Source organism: Anopheles coluzzii, chromosome 2, assembly GCF_943734685.1.
Source record: "Anopheles coluzzii chromosome 2, AcolN3, whole genome shotgun sequence".
In the NCBI taxonomy this organism is placed as follows: domain Eukaryota; kingdom Metazoa; phylum Arthropoda; class Insecta; order Diptera; family Culicidae; genus Anopheles; species Anopheles coluzzii.
The window spans coordinates 39,329,009-39,346,699 of NC_064670.1; the positions used below are offsets into that span (position 1 = coordinate 39,329,009).

Below are 17,691 nucleotides of genomic sequence, written 5' to 3' on the forward strand. Positions count from 1 at the left end.
CTCGCATGCGTCATCGCTGCCCGGTTTGATCGCGTTCTTTTTTTATTTTATTTTCATCTGTTTTTTTTTTTTGTTTCGTTTTTTGTTTCCTCCGTATTCGTTTTCATTGCATCAAATTTTGCTTTTCACTTGCAAAGCTTCGCACCGCACGGATGGGACACCGCGCGCACACACACTGCACAAACTCGAGAAAGCGCATTTTAATCGGATAAATGTTCGGCTACGATGCCACGAACGGGAAGGTGATGGTGATTTCTACGGGCCCAACAGTGGGAGAGGAAAAAAGAAGACATACGATCAACCTCTTTCCCGGCACTTGCGGACAGGACAGTGGGGCGTGATGTTCGACTTTGATGAATACCAAATTGGACAATTTCGATCTGCCGAACCGTGCGCAAGTGTGAGCGTTCCCAACGCGAACGCCGCCGGTGAGCGAGAAGATGAGACAGTGTGGTGTGCCATTCATTCAACCGCCCTTCTAGGAATTTGGCTTTCCATTCTCCAGGCTGTGTCGTTTGTTCTAGCGAGGCGCTGCTCCAATTCTTGCGCTCCAGTTGAAGCATTCGGTCGGTCGCTCGGTGGTGCCAACATAATTTGATTCCTTCTCTCCTTGCAGCACATGGCTGGCTGGCTGGCAGAGTCGTTCCTCATCCCCAGCTGCTTTTCGGTTTGCACAACACACATTCAATGCCGAGCGACACCAACGTCTCCCCTCCTGGATGCTGCCCGCTTTGCTCCCGTTTGTCATTTTCGTTAATTTATAAAGCGCTCTCCAGCGTAACAGGTTTCCGGTTTCTTCCGAAACCATTTCTACTTTGTTGTAGCAAAATCAAACAAAGCAAACACACGACACAGAACACCGAACGGGAGTGTTGATGTGGTGAAACGTAGTCAAATGTAGCGAAAGCTTTCCACACATTCTTTAGCAAATGGCAGGCATGGTATCATGTAATTGGCCGACTGGATCAAACATCATGCAAAGACGCTTGCTTCCATCCCACTGCTACGCCGTGCCGCGACCCACACGTAAGCGATAATCTTTTTCGAGCATAGTCATTAAAGCTGCCAGTGGGAAGCGCAAACGCGAAACGGAAAATGTTGTTCGTTAACGTTATTCTGTCTCCATTTCCGATCTTTCGCCGTTTCAATTAGAACTGTTGTCCGTGCGGTTGTTTCGTTTGTTTCTTTTCGCTCGCGTCTCGCTGGCGGCCACGCCTTGTAGCGCAAACGTGAGCCACGATTATATTGAATAAACGATTGCATCAACTGAAATACATTATGAAACAAAAAAGCTCGTTAGTGGAATAATTGAATCAACACGGTACTACTGCTGTTCAAAACTTGTTGAGCTTGTACTTTGTTTTGTTTTTTTTTAGAAATGACTTTGTACACACCATCATTTGCACGGAGCGTAGTGAAAGTTTTATGACGCACACTCGTTGATTTACGCTTACCTTGAAACGTTGTTCACCGACGTGCGGGCACACATTTTACAAACAACTTTTATCCATCTAATTGAACAGCAACGATGTGTGTAATCTCCGGTAGAATATTAGCCTTGCTGCATGCTGTTTCACCACAATCCCTGCCGGCCGGACACAAAACACCACTCGGACCACTCGCAAGCATGCACATTTGGCTCTAATGCAATCCAGAGCCTTCCGGTGGAGCATGGTACTTTATACCCATTTAGTACCTCGTTAGACAAATCCGTTCTGTGTCTGACAGCTGGCTCGGAGCTACAGCAGTAGCAGCAACAACAACAACAGACCGGGACAAGTAAAAAGTCAACCCTTGAAATGGAAAAATCGACCCCATCGCAAGCGATGTGACACCGAAACCGTCGCCACAGCTACAGCCGAGAGAAAATGCAACGGGACGAAAGAGACCGTGAGACAGAGAGACAGATAGAGTCCAAAACGTTGTCATTTCCCGGATCCGGACATGAAGCATCCGGTATGTCTGTCCACAGATATGAAAATCATGAATTCCGTCCCCAAACACAGACCACGGTCTTGGGCGCAGCCCGTTGCACCAAATGAACACTCCCTCCGCTCCCGTCTCACCTACCGTTCCCACCAACATCCGGCCATTTTGTGGTGGAAGTTTTGTGTGCTGGTGTGTTTGTGTGTGTGTATGTGGCGGAAAGTAGCTGGGTGGCATATAATCTAACACCCCGAACCGCGTAAGTGGTTCGGACAGCGAGGGAGAAAAACTCTTCACAGCACCGGGCTGGAGCTGGGCACTGCCGGAAAATGCACAAACTTTGGTCAAATCACAACAGCGTTAATGCGCTTTCAGAAACTGTTAAATTATGCACAGCTTCTTGGTTGGTTGGTGGCTCCCGAGCCGACTTTGTTTCGATGCCGCTGGAACCGTGTGCGAGTGAGCTGAGTGAGAACTGCGTCTATATCTGTGCGCGTGTGTGTGTGTGTGTGTGTGTGGGAAGCTGAAGGGAGAGAGAAAGAGAGAGCTGTTCTGCATCTATAACGAGACGATGAGGAGGTTATGCACCCTAGATAAAGAAAATCATTGACGGCCTAAGTCGTTGGCAGCTGGGAACGGAAGCGGTCGGTGTAAGAAACGGAAAGGAGTAATTTTCTCCATATTAACACCTATTCTTTGCTTCGCTTAAGCAACCAAGTACTTGAAGGAGAAAAAAAGTGCCAGGCAAGCAAAAAATAATGGAAGCAGCAAAGGTTGAATGCTTTGGTGGGGAAAAACGCAGTTATTATTTCGGTCGAGGAAACTGCTTAAGGAAAGAAGGAAAAAAAGATCAATAATCGCATTAAAAGCTTACAGAAAAATTACACTCACCCACTGGAGCTGTAATACGAGGTGTATGCGAAGATGATTAGCATAAGACATGTTCATTTTCGAAAGCTGTTGGAAATTGAGGAAGCCGTATATTAAAATCTTATTTTTAAGCTAATGTCTTGCACAACGAAGTATTATTATAATGAATATAATATTTAGCGTAAATCGGTCTAAATAATTCTTCAGTACTTCACAAATTGCGGGTAATCAATACTTTTAGATTTAAGATAGAACAGAACCTAAAGGAACTACAAACAAATTTCAATTGTTTAAGTCTCCTACTTTTACATTTTATTTTGCTTCCTAAAGCTTAAAATTTGAAGTTAGATAACTCGATTTACTTTGAAATATTTAACTACTACTATACATTTAAAGATTTCATTTTGTAAGTTAAATAAAAAAACATCGTTATATTCAGCGTAGTACTGGGTAAAACTGGTAAAACACGGAGTCAAGTCCGATCCGACACGGATAATTTCGGAATCGACCCTGGAAGGTAGGTCCGCTCAGCATTATCCGGAATCGTTTGGAATCATCTGGAGCCGTCCAAAATCGCACGGAGTCGTCAGACGTCGCCTGGAGTCTTTTGGAATCATTCGACCGTAGCTGTCCAAAGTCGTCAGAAGTCGCCCGGAGTCGTTTGGAGTCATCCAGAATAAGCCGTAGAAACAAAGGTCTGAATAGAAAGTACACGCGCAAAGTGAAAGACAACAAAACCCAACGAAATGAAAAGCCTAATCACAAGCACTTTGCACCGGAGGGCCTGTTGACTTTGACCGACTCCGGGCGACTCCGAACGACTCAAACTCGGACGAATCCGACTCCTGGCGGAACTAGTGGTTTTCTTTTTTCCGGAGTCTGAACCGTACTAACAATAGTCGGAGTCCGATCCGGGTCGTGGGTGCGCTCCAGAGAGCACATCACTATTACAGCCTAAAACAACAAGAGCGACTTAAGAAGATTGCTATTGCCAATAGGCAAATACTTTGCTCTTTGTTTTGCTACTCAGTTTAAATTAAAATAAAGAAACATGTGCCGGACATAACTCATTACGACGTGTTTGGATTAATGGTTGTAAAACATCGTTGCTCGTCAAGTTTGTTCCCCGAAATAGGCTGTATATCATGCAAAGAAGATTGAGACTGTCACAGTTAATTATACAGTGCTATTCAGCAAACAGTTTATCCTCTGCATGATGTTTTTACGCCGGCAATACCAGTAACCTTCATCATGCCCAATGTTGTAGCACTTTCTGCGAAAAGTTCATCCTAAAGCATTATTATCCTTTCGTATTATTTCTTCTCGCAATAGCGAGTATCGCCGTTGATACCAAGTAAAGAAAGCGGGCCGAACATTAGCTGGCAGCATTTCGGCCAAACCAAAACGCTTGCTGTAATGGTGACCTAGGCCGTTGCGTCTAGTAGAATTATGGTTTCGTTGGAAAGCCCGGGGTACGCCGAAGCCCCCGTACCACGCCGACTGCACACCGTAACATTTCGTTTAACGCCTGGAGAAAAACATTTATCTCAATTAGTACTATCTTGTCAACAGCTGGGTCGGCGATGGTCGGCGGAAAAGAGCACAGCAAGTGGCACGGATAATCCGCCGTGGCAATGGAACAGCTCGGGGTGGTAGCGTTCGCTCGATTCGCTAACGTAACGTACAGGACCCGGGCCCGGTGCTGCCGCATCATCATTCCCCGCTTAAGTTGCCGTTGCGATCGAAAGCAACTGCGCTCCGCACACACGGCCATGTTGTTTATTGCCAAATAATTGTTGGTTGCTCTACTTTTTCGCACAAAGTCGGGCAGGCTCAGAGCCCAAGATGTTACTTTAAATTGCCGTTTGCTTGTTTCCGTGTCGGCAGGCTGCTAGAGAAACCGTTTTCGCATGCCGAAGAAGTAGGGCCGACTTGCTCCAGGATATACCTTGCGGAATGTACCGAGTGGTGTGTGGGTGATTTGCAAATCCAAACACTAGCTTCAGCAGCGGCCACGTCAGGCAGGAAGGCAGAGGGGAACCCTCCAGAACCGGTGCAAACAACATCGTCACCGCCACACGGCATTGCCCGCGTTGTTGGCGGAAAACGTGATCGTGTGAGGTTTATTGTAGCGACAAATGACGAAACCGTAAAGCCATGGCGGGCAAAGCACTGGCAAACAAAACATACCGAAAACATGCTGTTTGGGCTGTACGTGAGTCAACGGAAATTGTGTCATGTGAAATCGTTGTCGCGCGAGCTTCCCTCTCCCAAGGTGCGACCAAAACACGCTCCGCACCCCAACACTTTCGTCACACGCAAGACACGGGGAGCTGTAGCGTTGTAGTAGAAATGTAACGCAAAGGTGTGGCAAAGAATATTGAGCAAATGTACAGTGATTTCGTGGCTTTTTGTGGCTGGTGTTTCCATGTTGCTGTCTACACAGGCTGCAGGCAATGATTCTTGATGATACGGTCCTGATGGTTTGGTTGTGCACAGACAGTACCAGCTTAGATTCACCTGATTGAGTAATCGGTTGCAAGCTACCGGGTTCTGCAAATATCAATTGAAAACAGGTGGTACATTTGCTAATACTTTAACGCAATTCACTTACCTTAAGCATTGCTTTAGAAGAATTCTACGTGTGGTTTGAAAGACTGAAAGTATCCACGAACAAAAAGCGAAACAGTTTCCAGGAAATATGAAATCGCCGTGAGCACTGTTAATAACATTTCCGTGTTGAATATTTTGTCGGTTCGTAAGTAGCATGTTTAGTTAAAAAACCGCCAAACGAAATAAAGAACATTTTTTTGACACACTCATATTTAGCTCACAATGGAAAGGCGTCCAAAATACTTGTTTCGTAGCCATTTTATGGCAAGTTTTTCAAGAAGGTCCAAACAAAACAAAACAAAGGTTCTTGTTAGTGATAAAAAAAAAATCCCATTTTTATCAAGGAACCTAACCACCATTTTGACTGTTTTTTAATACACTCAAAACAAATTAACAAAATCTTATATTTCACTTAGTACTGAATGGAAAGAAGATGTAGTCATGCAAAGCATTTGGGCTTCAGTCCATCAGAAAAAGCAAAAAAATACACAAAACAGGACCAACCAAGGTTTCCAATCTGTAACGGTTTTTTGGTCTATGTGCGTGTTTGTAAAAAACAGCACTCGAAAGTCTTTTTTCAGACATGGATAGAAAGACTATAAACATATGTTTTGGTAGGTTCATGTATGATTCAATAGACAATTCGTAATATAACTCATACTAAGTCAAGGATGGTCAGACTGCGGTCAATCAATATGTTTTCAATGCTTTCAACATTCGATGCTATTGTTCCCTCAAATGAATGTCTTATCTTCAATTAAATCTCTTAGTGGCATATTTGGCTAATAAAACTTCAATCGCTTTTGAAGTTACTAGCAAAGCAGTGTATATAAGTAAACCAATATGATTGGTTCTCCCAGCGATAGTTGCTGTTTTTTCTCTGTAAAGATATAATTGAGACAAAGCTATGCCACTTTGATATTCAAACTGGCAAGCTGTCAGATGCTAATCATACACCTACTGTATATCCCGCCTAAGAAAACTGACATGAGCCGGTTATAGGGCAGCCATCATTGATAATTAAGACTCCGAAGTTATGATCGGTTCAATTATGTTAACCTATGAAATAAATTAAATACAGCTCATTCAACTTGATTTTTATTTCTTACGATCCGTTCAACTGAAATGCATTTAGCGTAAGGTACCAAACGATGACAACATCTTCTTCTTTGGCACAACAACCGCTGTCGGTCAAGGCCTGCCTGTATCCACTAGTGAAGTGAGCTTGGCTTTCAGTGACTTATTGTTACCATAGCAGGATAGTCAGTCCTACGTATGGGGGCACGGTCTATTCGGGACTTGAACCCAAGACGGGCATGTTGTTACGTCCTACGAGTTGACGACTGTACCACCAGACCGGCCCAATGACCCGGATGACAATATCATCTGTGGTATTTTATGAGATTCGACCGATCCAGTTCGACCTCACTTCTCGTTGCAGCTTTAAAACAATTTGCAACACAGGCTAATGTGCTGTGAACCGAAACGATAACTCAAAATGAAAGAAAAGGTAACTTCGCCGATGCGCAGCGCACAGAAAAAGGAACCTCATAAGCAATGGCAGATTTAATGTGACATAAATTTCAATTTCGAAATAACCGCAACGAGAGTAGCAGTCGTTAGTACTGCGTCTTGGCTGCTTTCTGCTCGCACCATGTTTGGCGTTGCGCCGTGCTGCAACTAATGCATCCGAATTGTGCTCTCTTGAACGCAATACCAGAAATGCGAAGAAAAAAAAGAAACAAACCATTCCATTCGCTTTCACACAAACAGTGCACCGTTCGTCCCACATTAATTCTATTTCCTTTCCACTCATTACAGTACTCGCTGCTTCAGACCGTCGTGGAAGCGTGCCAAAAGAAGCGCCACTGCAAGTTTCTCGCCTCGCCCAAAACGTTCGGCGGCGATCCGTGCCCGGGCCAGCGGAAGTTCGTCGAGGTGGCCTACAAGTGCCGACCGTGTAAGTACACCTATTTTGTGCCATCGTTTGCTCAATAAATTTCACACACGATAAAATCTGGACGGCATGCCAAAGGGGGATGATGCCGGATGACGGCGCGCCCCGTTCCCGGTGTGTGTGTGTGTCTGTGTGTTTGCTAGTGTGTGGGTAAGAACGGGAGTCAGATATTTAGGTCAAATCGTGCTGGCCCTTCAGACGCAATCTTACCACTGTTACATACTGCTCAAGCACAATGGAACGCCGATCAGATTTATGCTGACCAACATCAACACCGACCACCTTGGGTGCTCGGTACTTGTCACCAGCTCATATGTCGTGCGCCTTTTGCTTCGCTGAACTTGCCACCATTAATCGCTTATGCCGCGACCGTTCATCGTACGTTTGCTCGTCCCGAAACTGGAGCAAGATGCTCTTATCAGTTGTCATCAGGTCGGGCTCATAAATGTCTCCGGCACAGAAATGGGATGTTCCTTCTTCACCGCACCACGAGTCGGGCTGCACCCAGCTGATGCCAAATTCATGCGAAAGCCCGTCACCACCAGTCATGGGGCGTGGACCATTGAGAATTTAAATAATTACACCTCCACTGTAAAATGGAGCGTGTAGTCCATCGTTTGGCCGCAACTATGTCTCCAAGAATGGTGCGGTGGTAATAGGATTATAGTCTGGATGGATTGCAGATGGAAGCTTGTATGCTGAAGCATGTGAATAAATAATTAGTGAAAGCTATATTTTAGCCCAGAGTAAAGCTTAAAGTTTATTATCACTACCACAAATATCATGTGATTTAAACGAGCTGAACAATTAATTATTGTGTTTCGATGTATTGCTTCCAGCATCTGATTTACAACCATAGTTAAATTACTGCTCACTATTTCTGAGGAATTCAAAAGCATGCTCATTAGGACAAAAACATTCTACTTTTCCCAGAAAAACCCACAGCACCGTAAATTTGACGAATCAATTAATTAATTCCCGTGCACAATGGAAAATCATTCTCCAAGCGCTGCCACCTAATTAGTGCTCCACTCGCTTGCTCATACTCACACACTCGCACCACCGGAACCTTGTGCCATTGTATTTTTCCTCTTCTTTTTTTTCGGTGCGTTCGCACTGTTCGCACACTACACGCTAACCACATCCTCACGTCTTCAATTACAGACGAGTTCCGGAGCAAAATCGCTTGCGAAAACGATGTAATTCAATTAATTTGCAACCCATACTCCCGGATAGCAATCTACAGCGCAAACTACGGCCGAACCGAGTACGAGAGTCTTCAGTGCGCGCAGCCGCAGGGTGTAAAGGAGGAAAGTAAGTATCGCCACGCCACTGGTGGGCACTCTGGGCACCAGCAACGAAACTCACTTTTTCCGGTGTCCTATTTCAAAAGTCGAAACATTGTGCAAGATTCCCGCACACTAATCTAGCGTGGGCGGCGTTCGAGGTGTGTGGGGGGCGTTTGCCGCCCGAAAAAGGATGCCACCCGGATAAAGGCAGCCGCTTTACAGCGGCCGACAGCCAAAAAGGGTCCCAAACCTGTTTTTCAAAAACCAAGCTCAAACCGGTATACAACAAGACACTGGAAAACCTTTTCCCCCTGGGGACCGTTTTCACACCAAAGCTAATCGGTAACGAAACACTGCTGCCACCGACACTACCGTGTACCCGATAGCCTCCGGTCAGGTACTTCCATCGTTATCTGCTTTCGAGAAGAGCGAAACAGCAAAAAAAACATAGAAACCAAAGGGTGGTGGAAGGTACATGGGACGCATCGAGCTGGTTTCCCGCAATCCGATACAATAAATGTGCAACTGTGTTTCGGGTAGCGGTAACACATCCCAGCGGAATAGCCATAAAATGGCGGCCTAGCCAACCGTTTCCTTAACTCGATCGTTCGCTTTCTCGCTGTCTGCCTCACGCTTTCCTTCCCTTCCCTATCTGCAGATTGTCTCGCCTCGTACGCCACGGAAACGGTGATGCAAAAGTGTCACGGACGGCGGAAGTGCACACTCTCGGCGGACAGTACCACATTCGGCAAACCGTGCCGGCCCGACTCGAGGATGTATTTAAAAGTTGTTTACACATGCGGTTAGTATTAACACTGGACACGGTCAGCACCAGATGGTTGATTCGTTGCACTGCTCCGGTTTTATTGGGGGGGGGGGGAGGGGGGAGGATGGATGATGGTGCTAAAACTAGCTGATGAAACTTCATACAGTTTCCCCTGAAAAAACTGGGAGCAGTTGCAATCGCACAGTACGATTAAATGAAACACAACACACACATAGACATACGATCATGCACGGTGCACTTATCGTTCGTTTATTCTCGGTACCGCATACACAGTGCCTAGGAAGGTGCTGAAGGATCGCTTCGAGGCTGCACCGGAACCGGACGAACCGCTGCAGAGTGACCTCGAGCAGGACCAGGACGAGCTGTACGATGAGGATCAGTTTTTCCGCGAGTCGGACGCGGCACCGCCCGGACCGGCACCGAAGCTGCAGGGTGGCCCAACGAATGGTCGCGTTTCCGATGTGCCCGGCTACGTCGGCACATCGAGCAGCAGCAGTACGCCCGCTTCACCGCCCCACTCCATCCACGACATTATGGACGATAGTGACTTTTCGTTCGGAGGTAAGTGGAAAGGTTTAGGCTGTCGATGCGTTTTGACGGTGACGGTGGACGGTTTGTACCATCGTCGAACGAATTGGAGCCATTGGCTGTTCCACCTACTGCTGTGTATAAAATGTGCATTGCACTAAGATGTGATTTCACGCTATGTTTCTACTCATTTGCATAAAGTTGTATAATACACTATGGCGAAACCGCTTCAAATTTCCGGAAAGTACAATTTTATTTTCAATTTAAATAGCACACAATCAAAACCTCTAGAGGAAGCAGTGATGATGTTGAGACCAGCTCGTCATTGAAATAAAGAATATTTTTTATTTGTTTTAGGATATTTGATTTCAAACAGAAGATACGTTAAATTTATTGCATTTGCCAAAGATAAAAATAAAACTCATCTCTCGAGGCACAGCTGTCGTTACAGTACTCACAAAACAAGCCCTGGAAAATCGTTCGCAGTAGAGCCACTCTTCAAATGACGCAAAAGCGATTCGAAACGCGTATGACGTGTGCATTGAAGTAAACAATTCTCGGAAACGCCATGTTTTTTATGGAATCTAATTGCATTCCTTGTATATATCGCATTCTTCGAAGATGGCAGTTTATTTGACACTTATTATTTTATCACGCTTCTTAATAAGATTGGTGTAAAGCTTTTTCTACACTTTTATTTAAGTAAAATTCTATTATCGCTTCTTGCACTGAAGATGAAACGTGAGCGCCACTTGCTTCGCACAAAACACCAGGCGCCTCCATTAGCATTTTAATACATTCGTTATAATTCTAAATCTGCGTTAGATGCGCAAGCTGATTTGTGGAATCTTATTTTTGAATTAAATATAAATTTGTTGGCCTTGTATTACGGCCTTATTACGGGTGGCTTATTTCGCAAAGGGATTGGTCTCACCGCACAATTGCACCGGTTAGCCTGTTAGCGTTCGTCGTTGACCAACATCCACCACGAACCATGGCTGCAATTGCATTTTCAATTCAGAGACTGCAGTGATTCCCGAAGCCTGTGACCGAGCCAGCCTGGCTGACGATAATATAGTTTTTCCTACTGTATTTCACCCTAAACGCTACACGACTTCTTCGCTAGAATAGTTGCCGTGCGGAGAACACCTCTTGAAAATGTTTCTTCTGAATTACTTCCAGTTTCCACCGTTCGCTTTCGTCATTGTATCGCCCACGGCAAAGAAATCTCGAATGTAGATCTTTGAGTGAAGCCAATACTAGCAACAATACAGTGATTGAGTAGGACTGGGGCGTGGGAAACGGGCAGAAACCCACCACCGGTTGGCCCGATTGCATTAATGCTGTCCACTGCAAGCAAACGAGCGAACGTTGTTCTCGGCCCGGGACGCCAAACAGGAAGCTTAGAAAATGGGCCAAACAAGCACAGCGCCGCTACACAGACACACATGCACATAGCAACTGTCAAGCAACAACCACAACAGTTCGGGCAGGCTATTATACAGCTGAAAAATAACCATTCCGCTAGGTGCAGCAAATTCCCCAGCAAGCCGTTAAAGTCGCTGGTGCTGCCGCTGCTGTAGCCGGTGGCCAAAATAAATTGTCTCATCCTGTGCCACCCCGCACCAGTGTGTGTTGCCGGTGGCAAACAAAGCACAGAATAACAAGCAGAAGAAGAAAAAAATACATGCACTAGAGTCCGGCCAAAGCGGCAGTGCTGGGGCTGGTTTGGGACTGAAAACAGGCGGCCGGAAAACCATTTATCCTGCCAGCTTCCTGCAATGGGCCAGTGTGGCTATCTCCCCCACACATTCATTGAGCTCTCGTCCTCGGCCATTTTCGTAGGCAAGTTTGTATTTAATTCCCGCACCCGCTGATGCTGGCGACTGTTAGAGATGCACAAAACAACAAAAAAAAACGACATGAGCCAGAGGGAACGGCTGGCCACATTGTCAGGATGTACCATACGGCTGACGGAGAGAGAGAAAGGGAGAGAAAGTAAGCGAATGCCCATTCCCAGTACAATCAACTCTACTACCCTCGTACCACCATCCTGTGTGCCTGTGTGACAATGATGCCAGTGACCGGTGTTTGACATTTGCTTTAAAATTCCCCATCGGCCGTGCAACTGCTAGCCGAGAGTGTAGTTGAAGCACACGAGCCAGCCGGCCATTTCTTCTTTGCGGCCGGCTGGGAAGCTGGAAAGCGTACTATTGGCGAAAGCATAAGTCACCTTCCGACAGCGGCAAATGGAGCTAATGATACATACATTATCCGAGCAGTGGTGAAGCTGTTAGTAAAACCATCTGCTCAATTGCTCCGGAAAAAGCTGAGATTAATAGCTTCTTTTACTTGGGGGGGAGGTGTATTTGCTACACAGCGGTATCGTGAAACGATTAATGACTGCTCAGGGAAGCAGAACAGGCAAAGAGGCTGCACTGTTCAATGAAAAAGTAATTTAAGACAGTTGGAAAACAGTCGACGGAAGTAATCAATTAAGCTCCTTAAAATTACACGAAACATGTGCAGTGAAGTACTGAGTAGATAAAAGCTATAACAAACTAATTTGTTTTGTAGAACATATATGATACAAAACTGTTTATGAAATGAAAATCTTACCATGGAAGCTACCAACCACTACGTCGATAAAACATCAATACCATGGTGTTTGTACCTGATGCAAAATGTCCAACTGTCAGACAAAATCAATCATTTGACTATTTGAAAAGCACTTATGCTAGAAGTGCTGTATGATACTAAATAGCTTTTTTTTGTTTCCGTTCATGAGGCTAAGCTTGGCTGTAGGCTGTATGTCATTAGCACAACACTTGGCAACGTCAATCATGTATGTCAATAGTTACAAGCAGTTTGATAGACATTAGATACACCAAAGCGATAAATTGAAGCATTGAAAGCAAATATAGTAATATGTGAATAAAGATTGATATGCACTTGGCTAAGATGCAGAAGACTTCGTGGCCGCACGAAATCAGAGATATATCGCACATTGATTCGCCCGGAGGGCCTCAATGGACACGAGTCCTGGAACATTCGAAGATGAAAACGATCTGGGAGTGTTTGAGCATCTTTGAGGGTGTGTTCGAGCATGGAGTTCGAAAGAGAAAGATGAACCACGAACTGAGCATCCTGACGGTTTTCTAAGCCTGACAGAATACGATGTCTGAGGCATCCCATGAAAATGACGGACTCATGCCCGGCCAAGTAGATGTTCGACAACGATCCCCAATTCAGCATAAGGCGCAGTGAAGCACAGCGAGCTCGATGGCTGGATCAGGTGAAGCAAGACCTGCAGATCGAGTGTCTAAATGGATGGGAGGCAGCCAGGGACCATCCAACATATTTAACAATTCCATAATATTACATTCCTTTATCTAAAATATGTAGTACACAAAACATCGTTTCACTGAATCGTGTTTGCAATAAATAGATGAAAAACAAAAAACCTGATCCAGCTTGTTGGGAATGCCCTTTTTCTACCTTTGCCCCGTTGTATACACTCATTCAGCACTGGGTCACGTACTTCGGCTGACCAGCAACAATACTGCCGGTCAACTTCGCATCAAGAGCCCTCGAAGTAAGAACCCTCACCACGTGCGGCCGTTACTACTACTCCAACCAGATGGCCAACCAACACACTCTGGCACTTTTCCCGCTCCGCACGTACTCGCATCGCGAACGCGGTCCCGTATTCTTCAGTGTGTACTTTTTCCGCTCACTTAACCCGTCCCCGACCGGCTGCATACCGTCGCAGTAAATTAACATGCTTCCAAAACCGACCGTGCCCAGCGAGAGCATAAACCAATTAGTGCTCGGGCATCGGTTGCGCGCCCGACCCTACCGCACACTGCCGTCCGGGAGGATCTTCTTTCGGAGAGGAAAATCCAGGCTAATTTGAAGATGTACTACGTGACAGGTTACGTAATGCCGTTATGTATTCTACTAAGTGTTTTGCCTTCCCACAGCAACGCCCGTACCTGGCGCTTGCTCCAGATCCAGTTTCACCGAAAATAATCAGCCACGGTGTGAAGTTGTTTCTCCGTTTTGCCTATTCCCGGAAACAACAACGGAGGAAAGAAACAACGAAACGCACTGGAATGAAGTCTATCTTGAAGCAGCCAGCGAAAGAGCTTGCGCAAAAACAACATACAACACAAAAAGCACAGCATATACGAGGTGTTGGCTGATGGTTTGGGGCAGCTTGGCAACTTTTTTTTCGCAGCTCGGTTTCACAAACTCGTTCGGTTGCATGATGCAATTAAGGCGAGAAGATTAATTAAAAATTTCCACCTAACTTGTTTTTCGCCAGCCGCACCCGCCAGGAGTGTGCATCAATGTGAAATTGTTCTACTTTCTCGCAAAGTCTGCTCACTTTTATTCTCGTCACGTATTGGATCATTGAAATTGAACGGATTGAACACCTTAGCGGGATCAATTCGGGGAATTTGCTACGGCGTGTTGTAAACATTTGCATATATTATACACCTTCCTGCATTGTCGCTTCTAACAGCAAGTACATCAGAATTTCCTAGTACAGAGGGAAATCAGTAGTAAATTGAATCTGCACCTCACACATTTACACACACACACACACACACACACACACACACACACACACACACACACACACACACACACAATCTGCTGCTTATTTGTTTCACCGTACTATATTATGCTCTGGCACGCAATTCACAGCGAAAATGAAATACGTGCGCTCGCGCGCGCGCGCGCTTGCTCGCTCATCAAACCTATCCTCACACACTCGATGGAACGGACACACCTAAAATCACGCACGCACCCGTATGTTGACGGTAGAATTATAGCCCTCTTACTATTTTGTAACATCAACATATCCCCTGCATGCATCTGCAAGAAGGACGATCGATCGAAGTCGCTCCCAGCAACGGGACGGCTGACCAGGGGCGAAACCGTGCCAATCAACGAAATCCCATCGCTTTCCCCGAAACACATAATGAACCGAATTCGACGTTTCGGGTTCGAACGGATAAGAAATTAGTCGTCTTTTCCAAACCACCATCGTCGCCTTCGTCGACCGGTCCTGTGGGGACACTGCCGGGCGCCAGGCAGCATCCCGGTGTGGCCGAGCGAAACGAGGCTTACAACGGAGGCTTTGGTATGGCTGACGACGGCGATAGCCCACGCCACATTGAGCCGAAGCCGTCCAACAGCGATCGAAACGATTATCCGCTTTTGTTTGCTTGGTGGGAGATTCGTCTGTTTGTGGAGCGTAAGTACTTGCTGATAAGATTGAATTTCTACAGCCAAGCGACGGTGTGATTTTGCACGGAATCATTTCACGACGACTTTAAAGCACATTTCAGATACTGTCGCGAATGCTTTCTTAAAATTGTAGAACATTAAACCTTTAAACGTATGGGAGATGAGGATGTAAACTCGTTTTCCTAGCTGTTGTTCAAAGGGATTCAATCTTCAATCTACAAACATATGATAAAATGAAGCTCATACCTCTAAGCACTTGTATGACTTGTGATGCTGAAAATTAATTAAGCCACGAGAAGCCATTATGGAGCACTATTTATACTGCAGAAAATGGAAAACATTTCCGACTAGAAAGTAGTGGAAAAATCATGCCTCGTGAAACATCCCTTTGCACTGCTTCCCGACATTAATCAACCGTTGTAATAAAACACCTGTACACAACAGCGCAACGAGCGAACGATGGCGGCCGCTGGCGCAGTTTATTTGATTAAATGGTTGAGTGCGTTAGCGATAACTTTACTTCATCCGCCTGTTCATGTGCGTACGATAAACGATTTCAAAAAGGAAATACGACCAGTCATAAACATTCTATTGCTATTTATTTCCATCAGCAGACGATGGAAATGTAAGAGTTGATAGGAAAAAGGAAGCGTTTTGATGTTCGATGAGTGCGTGATATGAGATTTATCTAAGGTTGATTTTATTTTACATTTAAGCTATTTAAAGATGTCTCATTTGAAAACGTTTCAGTCCAAAAGTTCCTTTTCAGTTCCATTAACAACTTTTCCACTTTCTCCAGCTACCGCGGCTTCCATGAAAACTCACACTAACTGTTGTGTATTATTTATTTCTCTCCACCTTTCCTACCGGTACCATTTGTTCCGCTGTGGCATCTGTGCTTGCTCGGGACGTAAAATATTGACGACAATCGGGCGCAACCCGCATCCGCCGCAACGCACGCCGCACGCCGGAAAACAGAAAACCAGGAAAAATTCTACCTTTACCTTATCGTGGCCGTCACCGTCGCCATCCTGCTCTGCGTGTCGATCGTGATCGGCCGGCTGGTGGTGCAGCGGCGCCGCACAGCGAAGGACGGGGACGATAAATTCCAAACTTCCAACACCGGCGAAACGACGCTGCCGAACGGTTTCACCGACGACATATCGGAAATCGATGCCGATATCGATCTGCAGACGCCGCTCCCGGTGCCGAGCGTTTCGCGAAGCGACGTAAGTACGATGCGGTGCGTGGTGCCACCACACTTTACGAATCAGCTGTTGTGTGGCACCGTCAAGGTTGCCATAGTCTAATCAAACCTGTCTACCGTTCACATGTTCGCTGCATGCGCTTACGCTTCCGGCTGCCTGTACCGGCCGCCTGTTCAACGATTGCCGCCCGACGACCAACGCACCCACACGGACACGGAACGACTGTATTGCCACCCGGCAGAGCTACGGACCGTACACGCCGTCGCCCGGCCCGTACGGCAATCTCGGACCGTCGAACATTTCCCACACGTCCACCACGATGCTGGTGCCGCCGTGCTCGATGGGCACGATCATGAGCACCTCCCAGCCGCCCGGGTATCTCGGCGGGCCCATCAACATCATGCCGTCACAGCTGGGCTCCAGCATAGGTGAGTGCGTTCGTTCCGGCAATAGCCATTTACCATTCCAGCATTGCCCCATTGCCCCATTGCCCCGTTGCTGGGGGCATGTGCGTGGGTTACAGCGGGAGGGTTTGTTTTAGCAATTGACATGCATTTCATTTACTTTGATGATGCCTGTGTTGGTGGGCTTGTTGGGGAAATGGTTTGAAGGTTTTGCTTTTTTTTCACATGTGATCCACGTGGATTCGGTTTTAATAGCAAAATGGTTCATTTCTGAAGATCCTGGCAAATGTTACGTGAAGCTTGAATGCTTAGAAAATGGGGTTTAAATTGAATTGCAATCATCAAAGAGGCGTATTTGAAACATAGAATATTTAAATCATAGAGTTTTTGAATCATACTGGTGTATTTTTCCTTGGTTAGAGCCTAATAAAGACATTTTACTCGAATGACTTTACAATACTGTCACTTTTGGTTAAAATTCTTCTATGATTTTCATTTATTTTATCATTAAAATATAGCATTGCGGCCTTTTTAGACCGTTCCTCCTGAATAAAAAAATCATTAAAATATGTATCCATTGCATCTCTCTTCAAAACAATTTAAATATCATAATTAATCACCGAACCGTACGGAACTGTTGAAAAGAGCATATATCTTTAACTTCCAATAAAAAGCTAACCAACAATCAATGTGTAAATTGTAAAGCTTGAAGAAAAGGTACCATTCATTGATTCTAAAACATCGACATGTTACATCGATGTCGATCTGCCCTTTTCCACCCGTCAGGTGTGTTAAGAAGCTTTGCGCTAGTTCATCTCTCTAGCACTAAGCCAACATTCTCGCACAATAC

At 45.6% G+C, this 17,691-nt stretch overlaps 1 protein-coding gene across 4 annotated transcripts in view; it reads left to right on the plus strand.

Moving 5' to 3' along the window:
• LOC120949847 (protein eva-1-like) overlaps positions 1-17,691 on the plus strand; it is a 90,895-nt gene that overhangs the window by 68,793 nt on the left and 4,411 nt on the right. For 3 of the 4 annotated variants that reach the window (XM_049605414.1, XM_040367411.2, XM_049605415.1), the window contains 6 exons: positions 7,231-7,369; positions 8,531-8,680; positions 9,314-9,457; positions 9,716-10,003; positions 16,208-16,458; positions 16,535-16,865. In XM_049605414.1, the coding sequence (XP_049461371.1) occupies positions 7,231-7,369; positions 8,531-8,680; positions 9,314-9,457; positions 9,716-10,003; positions 16,208-16,458; positions 16,535-16,865 (1,303 nt within the window). The remainder of the gene's footprint in view (positions 1-7,230; positions 7,370-8,530; positions 8,681-9,313; positions 9,458-9,715; positions 10,004-16,207; positions 16,459-16,534; positions 16,866-17,691) is intronic. The other variant, XM_040367412.2, reaches the window with a different exon arrangement.